Genomic DNA, 17,688 nt, shown 5'->3' with positions numbered 1-17,688 from the left:
CAGGCACGAGGAGGACTACAATCGTTCCCATACCTGTACACGTGTGGTGATAGAGCAGACCTTTGGCCTGTTGAAGGCACGATTTTCGCTGCCTCAGCCGGTCGGGTGGGCTCTCCTCTACAGCCATGAGAAGGTGGCCAAGATCACCATGGCATGTGTAATGCTGAACAATATGTGCATCCGTCGGAACGTGCCCTTGCCCCCTGACATGGAACTGCTACCACCTGATGATGATGAAGGGGAGGAGGAAGATGTGACAGGACATCATCACGGTGCCGATGCACAGGAGGGACGTGCCGTGCGGCAGTCATTGATTGCACAATATTTCTGACACACAAGTCAGCAGAATGTGACATAATGTTAGGACATAGGGCACTGGGTGTGGGGATACATGTACACTATGCACTGTGCAAGAATAAATGACACATGCGCAATGATGAATGTCCACTCTGGTAATTATTTTGATGAAAAACCGGTGTATTGAAAGTGAAAATATCAATGTGAATAACAAACCCCCCTCCCCCTTCCCCACAACTCCCCAACACACCCTTACCCCCCTCCCCCACAACTCCCCAAAACACCCTCACCCCCCTCTGTCTCCCCCACAACTCCCCAACACACCCTCTCCCCCCTCCCCCTCCCACCACAACAACCCCACACTAGTCCCATAGGGTCCACTTAGCCCACATGTGGCTGGCAGTAAAGTCACTCTGCACTCCCGGAGGCAGGGGGAGGCATGTCCCGGCGGCGCAGTGCACGGAGCGACCAACGGAGTGGGCTGGTCTGGGTGGAGTTGGTCGTTGAAGGTGTGTCCTCATGCTGAGCTGTTGGCCAGGATGAGCAGTCTCCAGAGCATCGGCTATGCGGCCGAGCACCTCGCAGAGGCGGTTCGTGCTTTCCGTTATGGACTGGCCCAGTGCCCTCAATTCAGCACGCCACTCCTCCCTGGCCTGCCGATTTGTCCTGCACAAATTCTGTTATCAGGGCTGTGAGCTGGTCAGCCCGCTGTGCATCGGCGGATGAAGCAGTGGCCCTGCTGGGGATTGGGCTGACATGTCCTGCCGGCGCTTCCTCAAGGGAACTGTACACAGGACTGCCATGCCCCTGTGTCTGTCCTTGGCCAGACTGCTTCAGTGTGCCATTCTCACCAGAGTCACTGAAGGATACCTGGAAGTTTGAGTAGTCTTCAGGGGTGTGCACGACTTCCACTGTATCGCCCTCAGTCGCTCCCCAGATGCCATTAAGGTTGTCCTCAACTTCAAGGGTGGCCGTGGCTGCCACCTCCCCAGCCACACTTGACTCCTCGGACCATAGCGTTGGGCAGGTGTCTGCAGCCAGTGCAGGGAGGGGTGGGGGTGGAGCACCCTCCACGGGCCTTGCTGGTGCTGGTGGTGTACGTCCCAGTGTTGTCTTTGTCGCTGGGAGACGGCGGCCCCTGCCTTGGCCCCTGGAAGTGCTGGGATGGTTGCTCTCCTGCTCCTCAATGTCATGCTCACTGCCTGTGGGGGTGGAAGAGAGGGACAGCATGAGTGATGTTTGGATGGCCAGCATTCATACATGGCTACAATAGCACATAAAGACAATTGTGGGTAATCAGCATTTGTGTAGGAAACGGCATGTCATTCCATACTTGGGTGGTCAATGCATGCATATGTCGGTGTCACTCATGTTGGCCAGGTACTGTGCTGTCTAACATGCACACTGTTTACATCAACTACCCTGTGTGCCTCATGGGATGGGCAACTTTGTGTGGTATGTGGCATGTACGTTACGGCCTTGCACCTGGCACTGGCTTGGGTCTCACTTGCCTCTGCATTATTTACAGGGGGGGTGTGTGGCTGACCATGCCGTGACTCTTTGGCCAGACGTTAGCAGTGACTTTCATGACATTTGCGTTAGCAGTATTTACTTTGGACACTCACCTCCATCAGCGGATGACGTTGCGCCACACTCCATTTCTCCGATCCCTTCAATGGATTCGGCCCCTATCATGGCCGCACATGTCTCCTCCCACGGCATGAGTTTTATTGGCGAACTTGGGCCTCCTCCGGTCTCCAAGGCCTGGTTTCTGTTCGCAGAGAGGATGCTCCGCACCCTCAGCCACAGGTCATCCCACCTTTTGCAGCAATCCTTTATGGTGCGGGGGGGGGGGTGTTGCCCACTGTGCTCACCTTCTGGCATACGAGTGCCCAGATTTCTTTTTTTTTTTTCAGCACCGCCTCCCTCCGCATGTTGCTGCTAAAAACAGTCCCAGCATGTTCGTGGAGGGTATCTACAAGCATTTGCAGCTCATCTGGGCTGAACCGCTCCTTTCGGAGGCGGGCAGCTCCCTTCTTTGGCGCTTTGGGCATTCCTGGGTGGTTGCAGTTAGTTTTCGGTAGGTCACCAGTGTGCCAGGGGTCCTGTCTGGTGAGTATGGCAATGGATTGTGTTTTTAAATATGGCCTCCTCGCTCCTTCCCGTTCCTGTGCGATGATGCTATTTCCGGTTCCGCAATTTAATGGTTACCGTAAATAACGGTGACCGCTATTTACAGTCACCGCTAATGCCGCATTGATCTATGCCGGTGGTGTTGTCTACGGTGCGGTTCATGCCGGTAGGGGGGTTTTCGGGCTCTTTTGCGGCATGCTGCTACGTCCATTACCGGCATGGCGCAAAGCTCGTGCCTGCAAACTCGTAATAGTGCGCTTTTAGCGGTCTATTGCCAGCTCAGACACGCTATTTGCGCCATATTGCTAAGGGACGGTACTGACCTCCAAACTCGGAATGAGGGCCAATTACTGTTAATACTGTTAATGTTGTTGTGGAGGATGAGGAGGAAGAGTGTGGACACCCATATGCCATTGTGGGTGTGAATGGTGTTGGCGTGTCGATGATGGCAGATTGGGGAGCTAAGATTTCCCTTATGTCGAGAGATGTGTACGAACATGTGTTGGATGGGAATGTGTCGAATCTGGAAAGAACACATTTCCCCTTGTGGATATAATATGGATAAAATAGAACTCCTACAATATTTCAATGCTGAGCTGAATTTTAAGGGAAGGTGTACCCAAGGGAAGGTATACGTTACTAAAAAGGGGGCCACGCTTTTAGGGTGGAGAACTCAAAAGAATTTGAAGATTAAATTACCACTACAAAGGAGCAAGTGCTGCACTTTGAAGAGTTGGTATGCCAGAAATTCAAGAAGGTATTTAAGGAAGGAATACGGAAGGTGAGAGAGATTAAGCATCATTTTTTTCTAAAAAAGGGGTATGAGCCTGTTTCAGCAAGGTTGCAATAGTTCCCTTAAGCATGAGAGAGGGAGTCAGGAAAGAGTTGAAGAAGTTGTTTGAGATGGGTGAGATAGAGAGAGCGACTCAACGCAGTGGATTGCTCTGTTGGTGGTGGTGGTGAAAAAGGCATCTGGAGAGCTGCCGACTTGGGGGAGGTGAACGAGTGTGTTGTGGTGGAGAGACACCCATTACCCAATATGGGTGAGATGTTGCCGTTGATTGGTGATGGTAAAGTATTTTCAATACTTGATATATCGTCAGCGCATCGTCAAATTGAGTTGGATGAGGACAGTAGGCAATATACAGCATTTATTACACATGAAGGTGTATTCCATTTTAGAAGGATGCCGTTAGGACCTGCGTTGGCGTCCTCCATTTTCCCAAAAATGATGGATAGCACGTTTAGAGGTTTAAGTGGTGTGTTCTGCTTTTAGTACGATATCTTGGTTTCAGGGAGAGATGAAAGAGAGCATGATACCACCCTTGATAGGGTGTTAGGTATTTTGAAAGTGAGAAGTGTTAGATTGTGGAACGAGAAGTGCGTGTTTGGTAAGAATTGTGTGGAATATCTAGGACATGAGGTATCTGGTGTAGGGATGAGACCCAAAGCCAAGATGGTGAATGCCATTAGGAAGGTGCGCAGTTCCAGGTCGAAGGTTGAGGTGAGATCATTCCTTGGGATGGTTGAGTTTTATCAAAAATGTGTGTGTGACTTTGCAGATAAAGTAAAAGAGATGAGGAAGTTGCTCGGTAAAGGTGTTGTTTTTGAGTGGAACGAGTGATCAGGCCCAGCCACTGAGGGGCTTTGACACCAAAAGAGGAAGTGTTATTACTGTGGAAACAAGGGGCAATGGTGTCGGTGCAGTTTCGTCACAACGTGATGAAGAAGGGTGTGAACATATTGTAACTCATGCTTCCCGAGTGTTGTGGGGGGGGGGGCAGAAAAGAATTATTCGGTATTGGAGAAGGAAGCACTGGCTTGTCATTGGGCAGTGGAGATGTTTGTCAACTTCGTGTGGGGTGTGGAGTTCACCATTAGGATGGATCATAAACCTTTGAAGAGCATTTTTGAGTCTAAAGGTTTGAGCAGGGTGTCCTGGAGAGTGGCAGGTTGGGTTACCAGGATGCAAAGTCAAGAGTTCAAGATGGAAGTTATATCTGGCATGAGAATATCCTGGCAGACCACCTATCATGTTTGGATGGACAAGATGAGGAAGGTGGTGAGGAAGGTATTACCAATCTGGTTTATGTAAATCAGGATGGAATCATTGGAAAGGAGGAATGGATGCAAGCCATGGAGGATGGTGAAGTCCTCGGTCATGTAAAGGGTTTTGTGCCGTTGCAGTGGCCTAGCAAACTGAGTATATCCCAGGAAGAGGGGTCTTTCTGGAAGGTTCGAGATGAGTTGAGTTTAGTGGAGGCTTACTGTATTATTGGGAGCCGGTGATTGTTGCCAAAGCTTTGCAGAAGAGAATTGTTGATCTTGTGAATGAGGGACACCTGGGGGTGTCGCATAACAAGGTAGTGTTGAGCGGTGAATATTGGTGGCCTGATTTTCGACCGGGAAGTGAGGAGGAGTTTGAGTGAGTGTGTGGAGTGAAGCCGGTGTGGGAAAGGTGAGTGTGTGAGGGAACAGCCCTTGGTTAAGGTGGAGATTCCCAAAGGGGAGTGGAATGAAGTGCCTATGGATGTTCTGGGTCTGTTCGATTTGGGATCGGGATGTGGCAAGTTTGTTTTGGCGGTCCAGCTGTTGAGATGGATGGAATACAAGGTGGTGAGAGAGGCAACGGGTGAAGTTGCTGTTGTGTTTCTACAGGATATTTTTGCGATGGAGGGCTTTCCGCACAATTTATTGACTGATCATGGAAAACAATTTGTGGGTGGCTTGTGTCAAAAGACTGAGTTGTGTGCCATTTTTCATAGGAGGATAACGTTGTATCATCCAGAAAGTAATGGAAGAGTGGAGAGAATGAATTGACGTATCATGGAAGCCATTAGAATGGCGACTGTGTATGGGAAGGACAAGATGGTGGCGATTTGTGAGAGGTTGTATGGGTTACGGATGTCTCCCAACGCTGTGACAGGGTTAGCACATTTGAGATGAGAGGTTGCAAGCCCAATACTAGGGTGATACCTCCCTGGTTGGGAAGAGCCAAGGAAACTGATTGTGTGGTGGACCATGTAAACTGGATCGCTCCAAGGACAGGTGGTTGGAAGAGATCAATGGGAAGAGGAGTGTGAAGGTGATGTGTGGTGGTTAGGTGCGTATAAAAAAAAGGTTTTGTGAAGAAGAAGGTTGAACCTTTGTACTCTGAGCCGGTGCAGGTGGAGAAGGTGATAGATGGTGCTGTAAGGGTAAGTAGCGGTACAATTTTGAATAATAGAATTACGGTGTTAAGGAAGTGGAGATTTGGAGCAAGAAGGGAGATGTGTTGTAATGTTCTTAAGGTGGAATGTCAGGGATATCCTTGGGCGGTGTGCTATGTGGAATGGTGATGGGTGCACTGAGCCTGGAATTCCACCTGTGTCAGTGGAGCCAGTGCATTGGAAATATTGGCTCAGTGGGGGGCTTCCTGCACTGTAACTAAATAAAGCACGTTATTAGTTCATCCAGCAGGATTCTTTACTTCATATAATCATTATTGATCAGAGATCAAAAACAATCTAGCATGTGATCACAATGGAATACTTGGTGCCACAGTGCATGTAAAGGTCTGCACTCCACAAACAAACATAGACATTAAACTTGCATTTTGCTTCTCCAAAAACGGACCCCCGTGCAGGTAATTTCCTTTTAGATTTTTTTTCCATTTCAAACATTGTCTTGCAAGTCCCATTGGACTCACATTGGTGTCTCATCAGACTTGGCAGAGTTTGTGTGCTGCTCCCAAATTATAACCCTCAAAAACTCGGACATAGGTCATGGTGGACTTCATTGAGTGCCAGGATGACACCTTTTTTCTTGTAGCTAATCTCCCAGCACTGACCAGTGAGGCCGCAGACAGGGGTACTGCATTTTCGTTTTCAAGCTTGCACTTAGGGCTCAAATCATTGGTGGCTGCCATCACTGAGAAGACTGTAACTGAACACACTGTAATCCAGATAGAATCCCACAGGAGCGCATAATGACTTTCAGAATAGGATTTCACAAAATGTAGATTTGCCTAATATACAAGACTGGTCAATCGTATGTAAAGACCTGCATGTGTTGACTTGAGTTAACTTTTGTGACCTCCAGAAGCAGGGTAACTAAGGTTCCAATTTGTTTTTTAGAAGGCAAGATATATTCCTGTGTTAGTCTACACAACACGCATATCATACTGCTTTCAACGAGGGATATCATTCCGTAATCGAGGCACAATCTGAAACTGCCAATTTGCACATTCTGGCTGGGAAAAACACACACATAGTCTATGGCAAATCACACATTAAATAATTCTTTGCCAACCTAGGGAAGGTTTCTATCAGAGATCTTTAGCAATCTCAGTTATGTTAACGTACCGTTCCTCAGATTCATGAGGCAAATAAAGGTGCTGCCGTGGCACAGTGTTGATTTAGGGTCATGAACCTTGTATTCTGTAGATTACATTTGATACTTTTTCTTTTGACCATGTAGGTCTTTGGGATTCCCTCTAACATGGTTTTGAAAAACTAGAATTATCTGAGAGTTTCAAACTGTTAAAGAGCTTTTCGTCGAAGCAGCTTAATTAAATGCCATTGATGTCTCTATTCAATTTCTACAAGGTGCCAGTGCTGGATATCCTAAAAACATATATGACCTTTTCTTTGTGCTAGAGCTGTTCTACATAGATTCTCCATTACACAGATTCTGAAAAAAAAACTCTTGATTTGTTCACGGACTAGAGAAGAACCCTTTAATGCATTACTGTTCAAAGCATGACCTGACTTACCAACATTAATTTTCCAAACTGATCTCTTGGTTTTGCAGCTGTTGCCCAAGAAACTGATAATGCCGTTGCCTCTGATATCTCTGTTGAGCTGTGGAAAGTCATCGCCTGGGAAACTGAACCTGATGAAGGAGGTGCTGGTGCTGCCTCGGAGCAATCTCACTATCCGACAAGTAAGATGCCGAAACCACTGTCCTTCCAAAGCAGTTATTGGTATCGGAGAGCCTGATTGTCACTTTCTTGTTAATGTTTTAGCAAGTGATCTGGTAAACACAGTGCAGCCTCAGTAAAATAACTTTTAGATTTGAGGATTGACATCTCCCAAGTCAAACACCCCATAAAGTTGTCAATATTGCCCGATTACAACACTAGTGTAATCCCTAACTTTCCCATTGATGCATTTCTGCTCATGTTTCTTTTTCTCCTTTTTCATTCCTTTGATTCACCTTTTTCCTCCAGTGTGTCCACCTAAATGTACATGTGCAATTTCATATAGTGCTTAACGCTGAGTGAAGACGCTATCAGTGTTATGACAGGATATGGCACTGATCCACAGGGACACAAATGGAGCCACATTTTCACATTTGATATCTAATCTAATAAAAGGCCAGTTGTATGTTTGTCAGATGCAGTCATGTGCAGTAGAGACAAATTGGCATAGGTTTGCTGTTGTCACCGCTAGAAGAAGCTGTTGCCTTAGAATATGTAGTGATCCTACTGTGTCAATGAAAACCTGCACTTTGCCCCATGTACACAAGCTCTTAAAATAGTTTGATATAATTGGGGAACTGTGCAAAAGAATGTAGAGCTCCAAATTCTCGTAAAGACCCTAGCCAGCAGACTGCATCTCTCACTGATTGACCTATGACCACAGTATCAGGACATTGGGCGCTCTAGAAATATATTAATCAGCCATTCATCATCAGCTAGCATTGCAAATTCTACTTTACAGATCACAGGAGCAGAGCAAGGAACAGATTGCAAACATTTCTCTGAAAGGGCGGTGTTTGCTTTCTGAAGTTCCCATCTGTGGTCCTTCCGCTAACCCCTCAGCAGCTTACTAAAGACTGCTGAGGGATTAGGGAAGGGACAAGGGTAGGAACTCTACTTCCCCACCCTCATTGTGCCAACAAGAAGTTTAATGCAGGTCTAGCAAGAAGAAAGGGAAGCAGAAGGAGCAGCTCTGCACATCTTTACAAGTGGCAGGGATGGGAGGCTGAGCCCATACTACACGGGACACCTCTGACCTGTCCTCTCCATAGTTTGGGGCCACGACACGTGGCCTGTGAGTGGTGTTCCATGTGCACATCAGAGAGGTTTAGGGATCATATCTGGACATGTGAGGTTGGTCTTTACTCATTGTATTTATTTCTTTTATCATGCCTGAACTGTTTTGTCACTCCCCTGAGCAAAAAGAGAGGGAAAAGGGGATCTGATCTTTCATGGGCTCAGGGAACATTCAGATCAGTTTGAAAGTTATACGATGCATTAACTGGCAATTGATGGCATTACAAAACGTTGGCAGCTGTACTTATTATCTTAGGTCTCGGGAGGATAGCTCAGGGGCAACGTGCTCGCCTTGGAACCAAGTCGACACGGAACAACACAGGTTCGATCCCCGGGTCCGCACTTAGACACCTCTGGGTATTAAGCGCGTTATAAATAACCAAAAATGATTGATCAGCTAATAGTCCGTATGAACAAGTCCTTATGCGCCAAATCCAGTAATATGAGTGTTCCCAAAATTGTGATGTATTGGTTAAATCCAAAGGGTCTACAGCTGACACATGTGTCGACCAGTCGGTCGTCCTCAAGGCAATTAGTGGTAGGTATCGGAGTCTCTCCAGGTATTAGAAATGCAGATTTTCAAAGATGTAATGTTTGGTATCATGAAAATGTAGTTGATTTTGAAGGACCGCTTTAGAGAACCCTCAGCACTTGCTCACCCTCCTTTAGCCCCCCCTCTCCAGCACTTCCTCACCCCTCCAATCCCAAACCCCCACCCATCCCTCCCCTGCACTTATCACCTCTTGTCTCTGCAAGATTCTTACAAGGCCAATATGACCGTCATTGTTGTTTCTTTTTTCCTATGTCCCCTCCACCACCTTTTTTGTCTTGTAGCACCTGGAAACACTTGTGTATAGGTGCCATACAAATGCCCAATAGAATAAAAATATATATAGCATATATATAGCATATATATAGCATGAATATGCTACCTTGTTGCTGCTTCTGGATTTTCTGAGACACTGCAGAATGCTGCAAATATATAAAAGGTCCGAATCAGACAGATGGCTCAAACAAAGGCATCAGCGTAACGTAGGACTAGTGCAAGCGCCGAGTCCCTGGGCCTTTCTGCCAGTATTTCCTCCTTTGCCATATTTTATAGGCATGGCTCCTTTGTGGCTCTGAAGACACTCTCAAGTGAGGGTGGTATTCAATTTGTAAATTCCCAGGTGAGTACGAACCTGCTCTATCTGCAGCCCTCCTTGCCAGGCCAGTTTAGGTTAGGATTTCACTTAAATTGACAGAGTCAGATCTAAGTAAGTGTGCGTGTCCCCGTAGGCGGTCCTCCCCTGCTCTGTTGGCATACTGGCATAGAGGGGCATCTACTTTGACTGAGGGTGTAGGCATGTTTCTTTGCTCGCTTTTGGAGTAGAACCTGCCACCACTTTCTCTCTGGTACCTATGGGGGCATAACTGATGTTGTCTTTTATTCATGTAAAGCTTATTAATCATTAACTATTTACTCTTTCACTCCTCCCCTTCCAGCTACACGGGTGCTTCCTTTAAAGGGGCCTGTGTTGTACATGGTGTGTCACCCACAACACCTCCCCCTCACATATCTCCTTACGTCCATCTCGCATCTATTCAGTGAGTCTGGATGGTCTCGTGACAATCCGGTGCAGTCTTCTGTTGTTCTCCCTCTCACTCCTTGGTTGCTCTTGTTCATCCCACCAGTCCATTCTCCTTGCTTCATCTGCCGACCTTGAGTGTCATGCTCTGGGCTTTGTTCTGGCTCTTTTATTTCCTCTGTGTCTCTGATGAGGTGCTTGCAGAATGAGGCATTTCTTGTACCCTCTATCCTTTTGTTCTAAGCTGTCACCATCCCTTTGATCTCAGTCCCCGTATCACCTCATATCTGGAGCCAGTATTCTTCTGCATCCACTGTTTTACCAGGGCCATGTCTCCTTCATTAAACCCCAACAGTTAAGTCTCCCTCTTCCAGTCCGTCCACTCCTTTGCTCACTCGTTATAAGCTACCATCAGTTCTCCTGGGGTCTTTCCTGTAGCACTGTGGGGTGTGTTTCTGTATTGCTGCAACATTCCACTCAATGCTTGTTGTATCAGCATCTTCTCGATCATGGCCTTTTGTATAGTTCTCTTTATGGATGCCATAAATTGCTCTACCATGATATGATATGATATAAGTCATTTATAACGCGCCTGTACACAAGGGTTTCTAGGCATGACAAGATAAGGGAGGGGAGATAAAGGGCGGACAAGACAAACAGTCTTACTAGGCCTTGTGACATTCAAGAAGTGAAACGTGAAAGGGGAGCAGAGGAAGTGCCAGGGAGAGGGAAGGGGAAACAGGGCAGCATTGCTCTGAGTAGGTGCAGCTACAGCAGTGAAACTTTGGGTAAGTGCAAGGAGACAGGGACTGTAGATATTACAATTACAGCGCCTACATGCATGGTAGACCCGGAGGCAGTGCTGGGGTGACTGATCAGGAAAGAGCTTGCCAGCCATGGAGACACTGGGGGTAGCCAAAAACCAGACAGGTTGTTAGAAAGGACAGCAGTGGAGGGAGAGGGAGAAAGCCGAGGAGAAGAGAAAAGTTGTGAGCTGCTTCCGAAATCTCAGGTGGTCCGGCTCAAGTTTGAGAGGGGCAGGGAGGCCATTCCAGAGGGAGACACCTTCAGAGGAGAGAGATCTACCCCCCACTCTCAGCCTGGAGTAGCGTCTGACCCGTACATAGTTGGTGGTAGCTGAGTGAAGGGCTCAAGAAGAAAGGTATTTTGCAAGAGAGCACTAGATATAGTGCGGTCCCCGGCCTCAGAAAGCCTTCTGGACAATGCAAAGGGTTTTGAACTTGATCCTTGTATCCACCGAGAGCCAGTGGAGAGATTTCAGGGCTTGAGAGATAGGGTCCCTGGGCTTGAGGCCAAGGATAAGTCTTGCAGTCCTGTTCTGGGTTAGTTGCAGAGTGCAGAGGGTAGGGGTAGGCAGATTGAGAAAGAGGCTGTTGCAGTAGTCCAGCCTAGAGAGAACCAGGGCTCTGGAGACAGTGAGCATCTGGGGGAAGGTGAGAAAAGGAAGAGTAATTTTGAGGAGGTGCAGCTGGTAGTGGGACTTCTTAGTAACGTCTGAGATGAGGAGAGAAAGAGAGAGTGAAGTCAAAGATGACACCAAGGTTTTTAGCCTGACAGGAAGGCAAAGGAGGAGGGCCCAAGGAGGGTGGCCAGGGTGAGAGAGGGAAAGCGGGAGCAGAGGTCCCAATGAGAAGGATCTCCGCCTTACTGGCATTAAGGCAGGGACTATTGGAGTTGCACCAAACCTGAATCGCAGATAGACAGTCAGGAATGAGCGAGAGAGGAGAAGAGGTTGAGGTGAGCCTGAAGAAAAGCTGAGTGTCATCCGCATAACACTGAAAGTTAGAGAAGAAGGTAGAGATCAGTCGGTGCAGCAGGGCCAAGTAGAGGTTGAAAAACCTGGGCGAGAGGATAGAGACCTGGGGAATACCACAGGTGGAGAGAGAGTGGTGGCGGAGAGAAAAGACCCAAGTTGGACCTGGTAGGGACAGTCCAAGAGAAAGGAAGTCATCCACTCCAGGACCTGATCTCTGATGCCCGGGCTCTCATGGCGTTGATTGATCAGGATGGCGTGGTTGACCATGCCAAAAGCAGAGGAAAGATCAAGGAGGATGAGGACAGAAGGATTGCTGGAGTCAAGTTTGGAGAGCAGATCATTGCAGTTGTTCAGGAGAGCAGTTTGTGTCTCTGGCAGCTCTGACGCCAGACTGATGGTCACAGAGACAACCAACAGATTCAGTGTGGAGAGTAAGTTGGGAGATGACCAGCTTTTACAGGAGTTTGCCATTGGATTGGATTGGAGCCATAGGGGAGCGACCTTCTGATTTGTGAATGCCAGGTGTTTCACAAATCTGTACATTGGATGGAATGTTTAAATGGAAGTACATTGTCTGTTTTCACTGTGTGGGCGATGCCACATTTGTTGAGAACCACATTGATCACTCCTAGCACCTGTGTGAATGCTGTAGTGTTTGTCTTCTTCACGGTCATGGATCTTGAAATTTCATCTATCATCACCAACAGGTAACCTGTTTCCATTGGCCCATAGAAATCCATGGCAACTCTATGCCACACCATTTCGGGGAATCTCCATCTCCTGCAGCGTCGGAGGAGGGTCTCCTAACAGGGGAAGCATTTATTCACCACCTCCTTGACCATGGCATCCATAAATGGGGACCACACATTCTGTCGTAGTAGCTTTGTTGTGGTGTCTACTCCTCTGTCTCTCGTGATGTGTCGGCACCATGTTTATCTTGAGTGTTGCCGGTATGACTAGTAGACACCCACTTAGCAGGATCCGTTGATCAGAGACTCTGAGTTCAGTGTTCATTTAGCCAGTCATTCCACCCCCATCCTGTTGCAGTTCTTGTGATGTTGTAGTTGCCGTTTGTAGTCATTCCATCTGTTGGCGTTGGTCAACTCAATAGCCATGGCTATCGACAGATCCTCCTGCGATGCTTGTGCTAGTTCCTCTAGCGTCAGCACTGGCGGTAGGGCATTCTCTGTAATGTAGTACAGGCATTCCGTGTCACCCTCTCTTGGCTTTTGTTGTCGTTGGCATGTGTGGCGTGATATGTTATCAAACGAGTTGTTCCCTCCCCCAGTCTGTGTATGATGTTATAATTGTATTCTCAATCTATCTGTGGTGGCATCTTCATCCTTGCATTGCCAAATAGTGACAGTAGGGCTTGGTGATCAGTCACTAATGTGAATATTTTCCCTATGATAAAGTGGTGGAAGTAATCGCATGCCCAAACGGAAGCCAGACTCTTTCACGGTCTGGGAATAGGCCCCTGCAGTGTGAGTCAAAGCACAGCTTGCGTAAGCCACTGTGTGGCTCAGAGGTGAGTCCATATCCTCCCGCTTGGCTAGAATGGCCTCTAGAACCACAGGGCTGGCATCAACCACTACCTCTGTGTGCCACATCTGGTTGAAGTAGGCTAAGTGTGTTGCATTTGCTAGCTCGCCCTTAATTGTGTCAAATGCATGCTGGCACTCCTTTGACCAATGGAACAGCTCTTACTCCCTCAACAGCCTTTCCGGAGATTCCATGGTGATGGTGTATCTGGGAAGATACCTGGCACAGTACCCTGCCATGCCCAAGAACAACCTTACTTCTGCCACCTGCGTGGGCGCAGATAAATAGATAAATCATTGATGGTGCACACTTTCTCAGGGTCTGGTTGCATACCTTGGCTAGAGGAAATGTGTCTATAAAACCTGAGTTTGTTTTTGTAAATGTTAGGCTTGTCGAAGTTCAACGTGATGCCTGCTTTACCTTAGGATGTCACAAATGGCCATGAGTGTCTGATCATGCTCATCCTGGTTGTCCCATAGACCAGTTTGTCATCGCTATTATGTCATCGCTATTATTAAACACAGACTTAGTGGGAATCAATAGCTGCCTTATTGCCTTATGGCCGCCTGGAACATTTCTGCGACAGAGGAAATGCCAAAGTTGAGGCGTTTGAATTGGAACAAGCCCTTGTGTGTTGCATACGCAGTGATTAGTCTTGAGTACTTGGTGGCCCTGTTCAGGTGGGCAATCATTTCCTCTATTTTTGGACATGGGTGTCTTTCTCTTTGTATCACTGTATTTACCAGCCTCATATCAAGTCTGTTTCACCCCCCCCCCACTTCCTTCGGCACCACCACCAGTGGCAAGATCCATGGTGTCAGTCCCACTGCTTTCATATCTATCCCATTGTCCAAAAACAGTTGCAGTTTCTGGGACACTGCTTGCTAAAGGTGAAACCCCACCCTCCTGGGGTGTTGCAGTACTAGGCGTACCCTTTCATCAATCTATAGTCATACCACAGTTCCTTGTAGTTTCTCATTGCTGGGAATGGTCTCCCTTCCCTGCATACAGTGTGAAAATGACCTTCTCTTCCACACTTGGAGCACCTCTGGCTGATCGCTGGGCATGTCCCCGAGTGTGGAAACGCTAACCCACACTTGAAGCATATACTCTGAAGCCCGATCTCAGTTGTTGGTATTCGTCTCTTGTTGGCCATCTTGTTGTGGTAGGGATATTTGAGGGTTCCCTGGCCATGTCTAGACGCTATGGTCTCGTCCTTTTCCGCTTTCTTTTTTAGCGTTTCCATCAATATAATATGATATGGCATTTATACCGCGCCTATACACAATTGTTTCAAGGTGCGATCGATGTTGCCTGTATGTCTGTCTACCTTTTTGTGAACCCTCGCTAGTTCATTCACTTCATCTGTTTGCAGTAGCCTTTTCAGTAGCTGTTTTCGGAAAGCCGATGAAGTGCAGCCCTCAGTCACTTCTAGCCGAATGGCCTCATCGTTCGAAAAACTGTGCAAACTGGCAGTGCACCAATTTCTGTCTTGGTCTGGTAATAAACTCATCAACTGTCTTGTGGGGCATTTGTGAGCACTGATTAAAGACATATCTTTTGTAGTTTCTGTTGGGCTCTATGGCCAGTTTTTTGTTTAGAGCTGCCACAAGATTCTTATATGCCACTTTCCATCAGGGTTTGTTTTGATGATCCATTTAACTTCTTTACCTGTTAGGTTGGTGAAAATGTCATTGACGACGGTTGATTTGTCTTCTTCTACAGCCCTTATGAAGTCATTAAACTCTTCTACCCTTTCGGACCCACCGGGGCTCTTTATGTTGGGGCTGCAACGTGAATGGGGCCCCGCTTCCTGATCCTCCCTAATGACACGACAGGTTGCCAACAACCGGTGCTCACGCAGCTGTGTTGTGTAGGACTGGAGCCCCTGACATTTCTACAGATGGGTGTGTCGCAGGCGTCATGTGTCCTGCCTCAAGCACCCTTCCTACAATTTGGGCCCACGGCTGTCGCACCAACCTGCGTCATTCCCTTTTTCCTCTGTGCAGCCAGTGTGGGCCTTGGAGTGATGAAGGCACCCCGTGACTGGTGCGGTTTGCCCCAGCAGTGGAGGTCCAAGTGAGCTAGCCGGTCCTGCAGAGGTTCTCTGCGATGGCCCTGGCCAAACAAGGCTTGTGATGTGGCCGCTGGAGGGCCTGTGCGGCTGATGTCTGCAGATGGTAAGTGTGCTAGACTGTGCTGGCGTTAGCCAGATTAGGCCCGTGCTGATGCCTCAAAAGGTCCTCTTGTAATGTAAGTAGATCTGTTATGTGGCCTCTAGAGGACCTCATGTGGAAGACTGGCTGCGGATTGCAAGCCATGAGGAGAGCCATGGATTGCAGTGGGAAGCGATGCAGCCCATCAAGGCCCATCTCACCAGGACACTTGTGGTGATGGTGGCTGCCTGCGGATTGCACAGGCAATTGGATGTCGCAGAATGTAGCGAGATGAGCACGGTGTGGAGAGCAGCCGGCATGAGACAGCCTGCAGATTGAAGGGGATTGGACGCCACAGAGTGCGGCATGATGAGCGCTCTGTGGAGCATAGCCGGCAGGAGATGGGCACTACGGATGCTGCGGACTGCAGCCGCAGGATGCCACAGAGGGTGGCGGAGAACACTGCGGACTGCAGCAGTAATGACCCTACGGAGTGTAGCTGAGCAGAGGACACTGCCGATTACAGCAGTAATACTGTACTGCGCAGGCTGTCTTCCTTCGTCGCCAGTTGTTGGCCTGTATTCATGTACACCATGCATGTAAAGCATGACACAGAGACAGGTCCGGTTCTTTTTCTTCTTCTTACTGATAGATTTGTATCCATCAGCTGTGATTTTTGGATACCGAGGCTTGAGCTTCATTACTCCATCTTCTCAGGTTGAGTATGTAGTCGTGGGTTAGTATTCTTCTTGGTCTGTGTGGTCTTGTCACAGTAGCGGAGACAGGTCTCGACTCATACCTTCTTTATTGTTAACTATTTCCTCCTTTGCTCCTCCCCTTCCTCCAACATGGGTGCTCCCTTAAAGGGGTCCGTGTTGTGCCGGTGTGTCACCCATAACAACTGGTACCCCACATGCCCTTGACGTATTCCTTGGAGCAGTCTTTCCCAGGAGTCATCAGATTTACGGAGTACATGATCGGCATTGGAGTAACAAGGACTGGAGATTGTTCCTTGAATATAAATGGCTCGTTTTAATGAGGTTCCCAGATTATTGTAATTGCTGTTTATTATATTGGTTGCACCGGTCAGCACCTTACCGGCTGCATGGTAGGCTCCAGAATAACAATAATTCTGCATTTGGCACGAGGTGGGCTGCTCTGACTTATTCAGAGCCCAATTGGTTGCCCCAACTTTATCAAAGTTTCCTGCGTCGAAGAAAAAGGGCAGGCTGACCTAAATGGGGAGGGCAATTGTGTGAAGACCTTTTCCCATGACTTGCAGCACGATGTTACAAGACTCATTTTCCCTCTGTGAATCAACTTCTGAAACTAGCATGCTAAGCAGAAAACCAATATTCTACTCCCATGACCTCTCGACCAATACTATGCAGAATGGCAGGTCTTGGTGGTTACCTGCATTGCCTCCATACCAATGTTCTACTCCCATGACCTCTCGACCAATACTATGCCGAATGGTAGGTCTTGGTGGTTACCCGCATTGCCTCCATACCAATGTTCTACTCCCATGACCGCTCGATCAATACTATGCAGAATGGCAGGTCTTGGTGGTTACCCGCATTGCCTCCATACCAATGTTCTACTCCCATGACCTCTCGACCACTACTATGCAGAATGGCAGGTCTTGGTGGTTACCCGCATTGCCTCCATACCAATGTTCTACTCCCATGACCTCTCAACCACTACTATGCAGAATGGCAGGACTTTGTGGCTACCCTCATTGCCTCCATACAATGTGGGCCCTGCAGAGATGGAGAAGTTCGACACACACATGGTTACGTTTATCTTTGGCCCTGCTTTGCGTGGGCGGCAGTGCTTTTTCTTTTACACAACACATGGTTGGCAGGTATCAGTGATTTCACACGCCAGGAAGTGTTACGTTACAACATCTCTCCCCACATTACAGAACACCAGTGCTTTAAGTGGGATAAGAAATCGGGGGATTGGGGGGCTTTTAATGCCATTGATGCTATATTTGATCAGGGGCCTAAAAAGGATCTTGCGCAGCCTCATATCCCAAGTAGCTAATAAAGCTTCACAAGAGGAGCGGCCCGTGTAAATAAAGGAGTGGCCCGTGTAAATAAAGGAGTGACCCAACAGAGCAAATCGAGTTTACATATACGTGCAATGAAAGGGCAAACAATCTGGTTTAAAAGATGC

At 47.9% G+C, this 17,688-nt stretch overlaps 1 protein-coding gene across 3 annotated transcripts in view; it reads left to right on the top strand.

Annotated features, from left to right (window-relative positions):
• The window catches only part of ENO4 (enolase 4), a 418,823-nt gene that overhangs the window by 136,390 nt on the left and 264,745 nt on the right, over positions 1–17,688 (top strand). For all 3 annotated transcript variants that reach the window (XM_069611917.1, XM_069611918.1, XM_069611916.1), the window contains exon 6: positions 7,222–7,353. In XM_069611917.1, coding sequence (XP_069468018.1) covers positions 7,222–7,353 — 132 coding nt within the window. The remainder of the gene's footprint in view (positions 1–7,221; positions 7,354–17,688) is intronic.

The sequence above is a fragment of the Ambystoma mexicanum genome, chromosome 8 (genome assembly GCF_040938575.1).
Source record: "Ambystoma mexicanum isolate Mex_15411 chromosome 8, UKY_AmexF1_1, whole genome shotgun sequence".
In the NCBI taxonomy this organism is placed as follows: Eukaryota; Metazoa; Chordata; class Amphibia; order Caudata; family Ambystomatidae; genus Ambystoma; species Ambystoma mexicanum.
The sequence above is the reverse complement of the archived record's forward strand: the minus strand, read 5'-3'. Positions and strand labels throughout refer to the sequence as shown.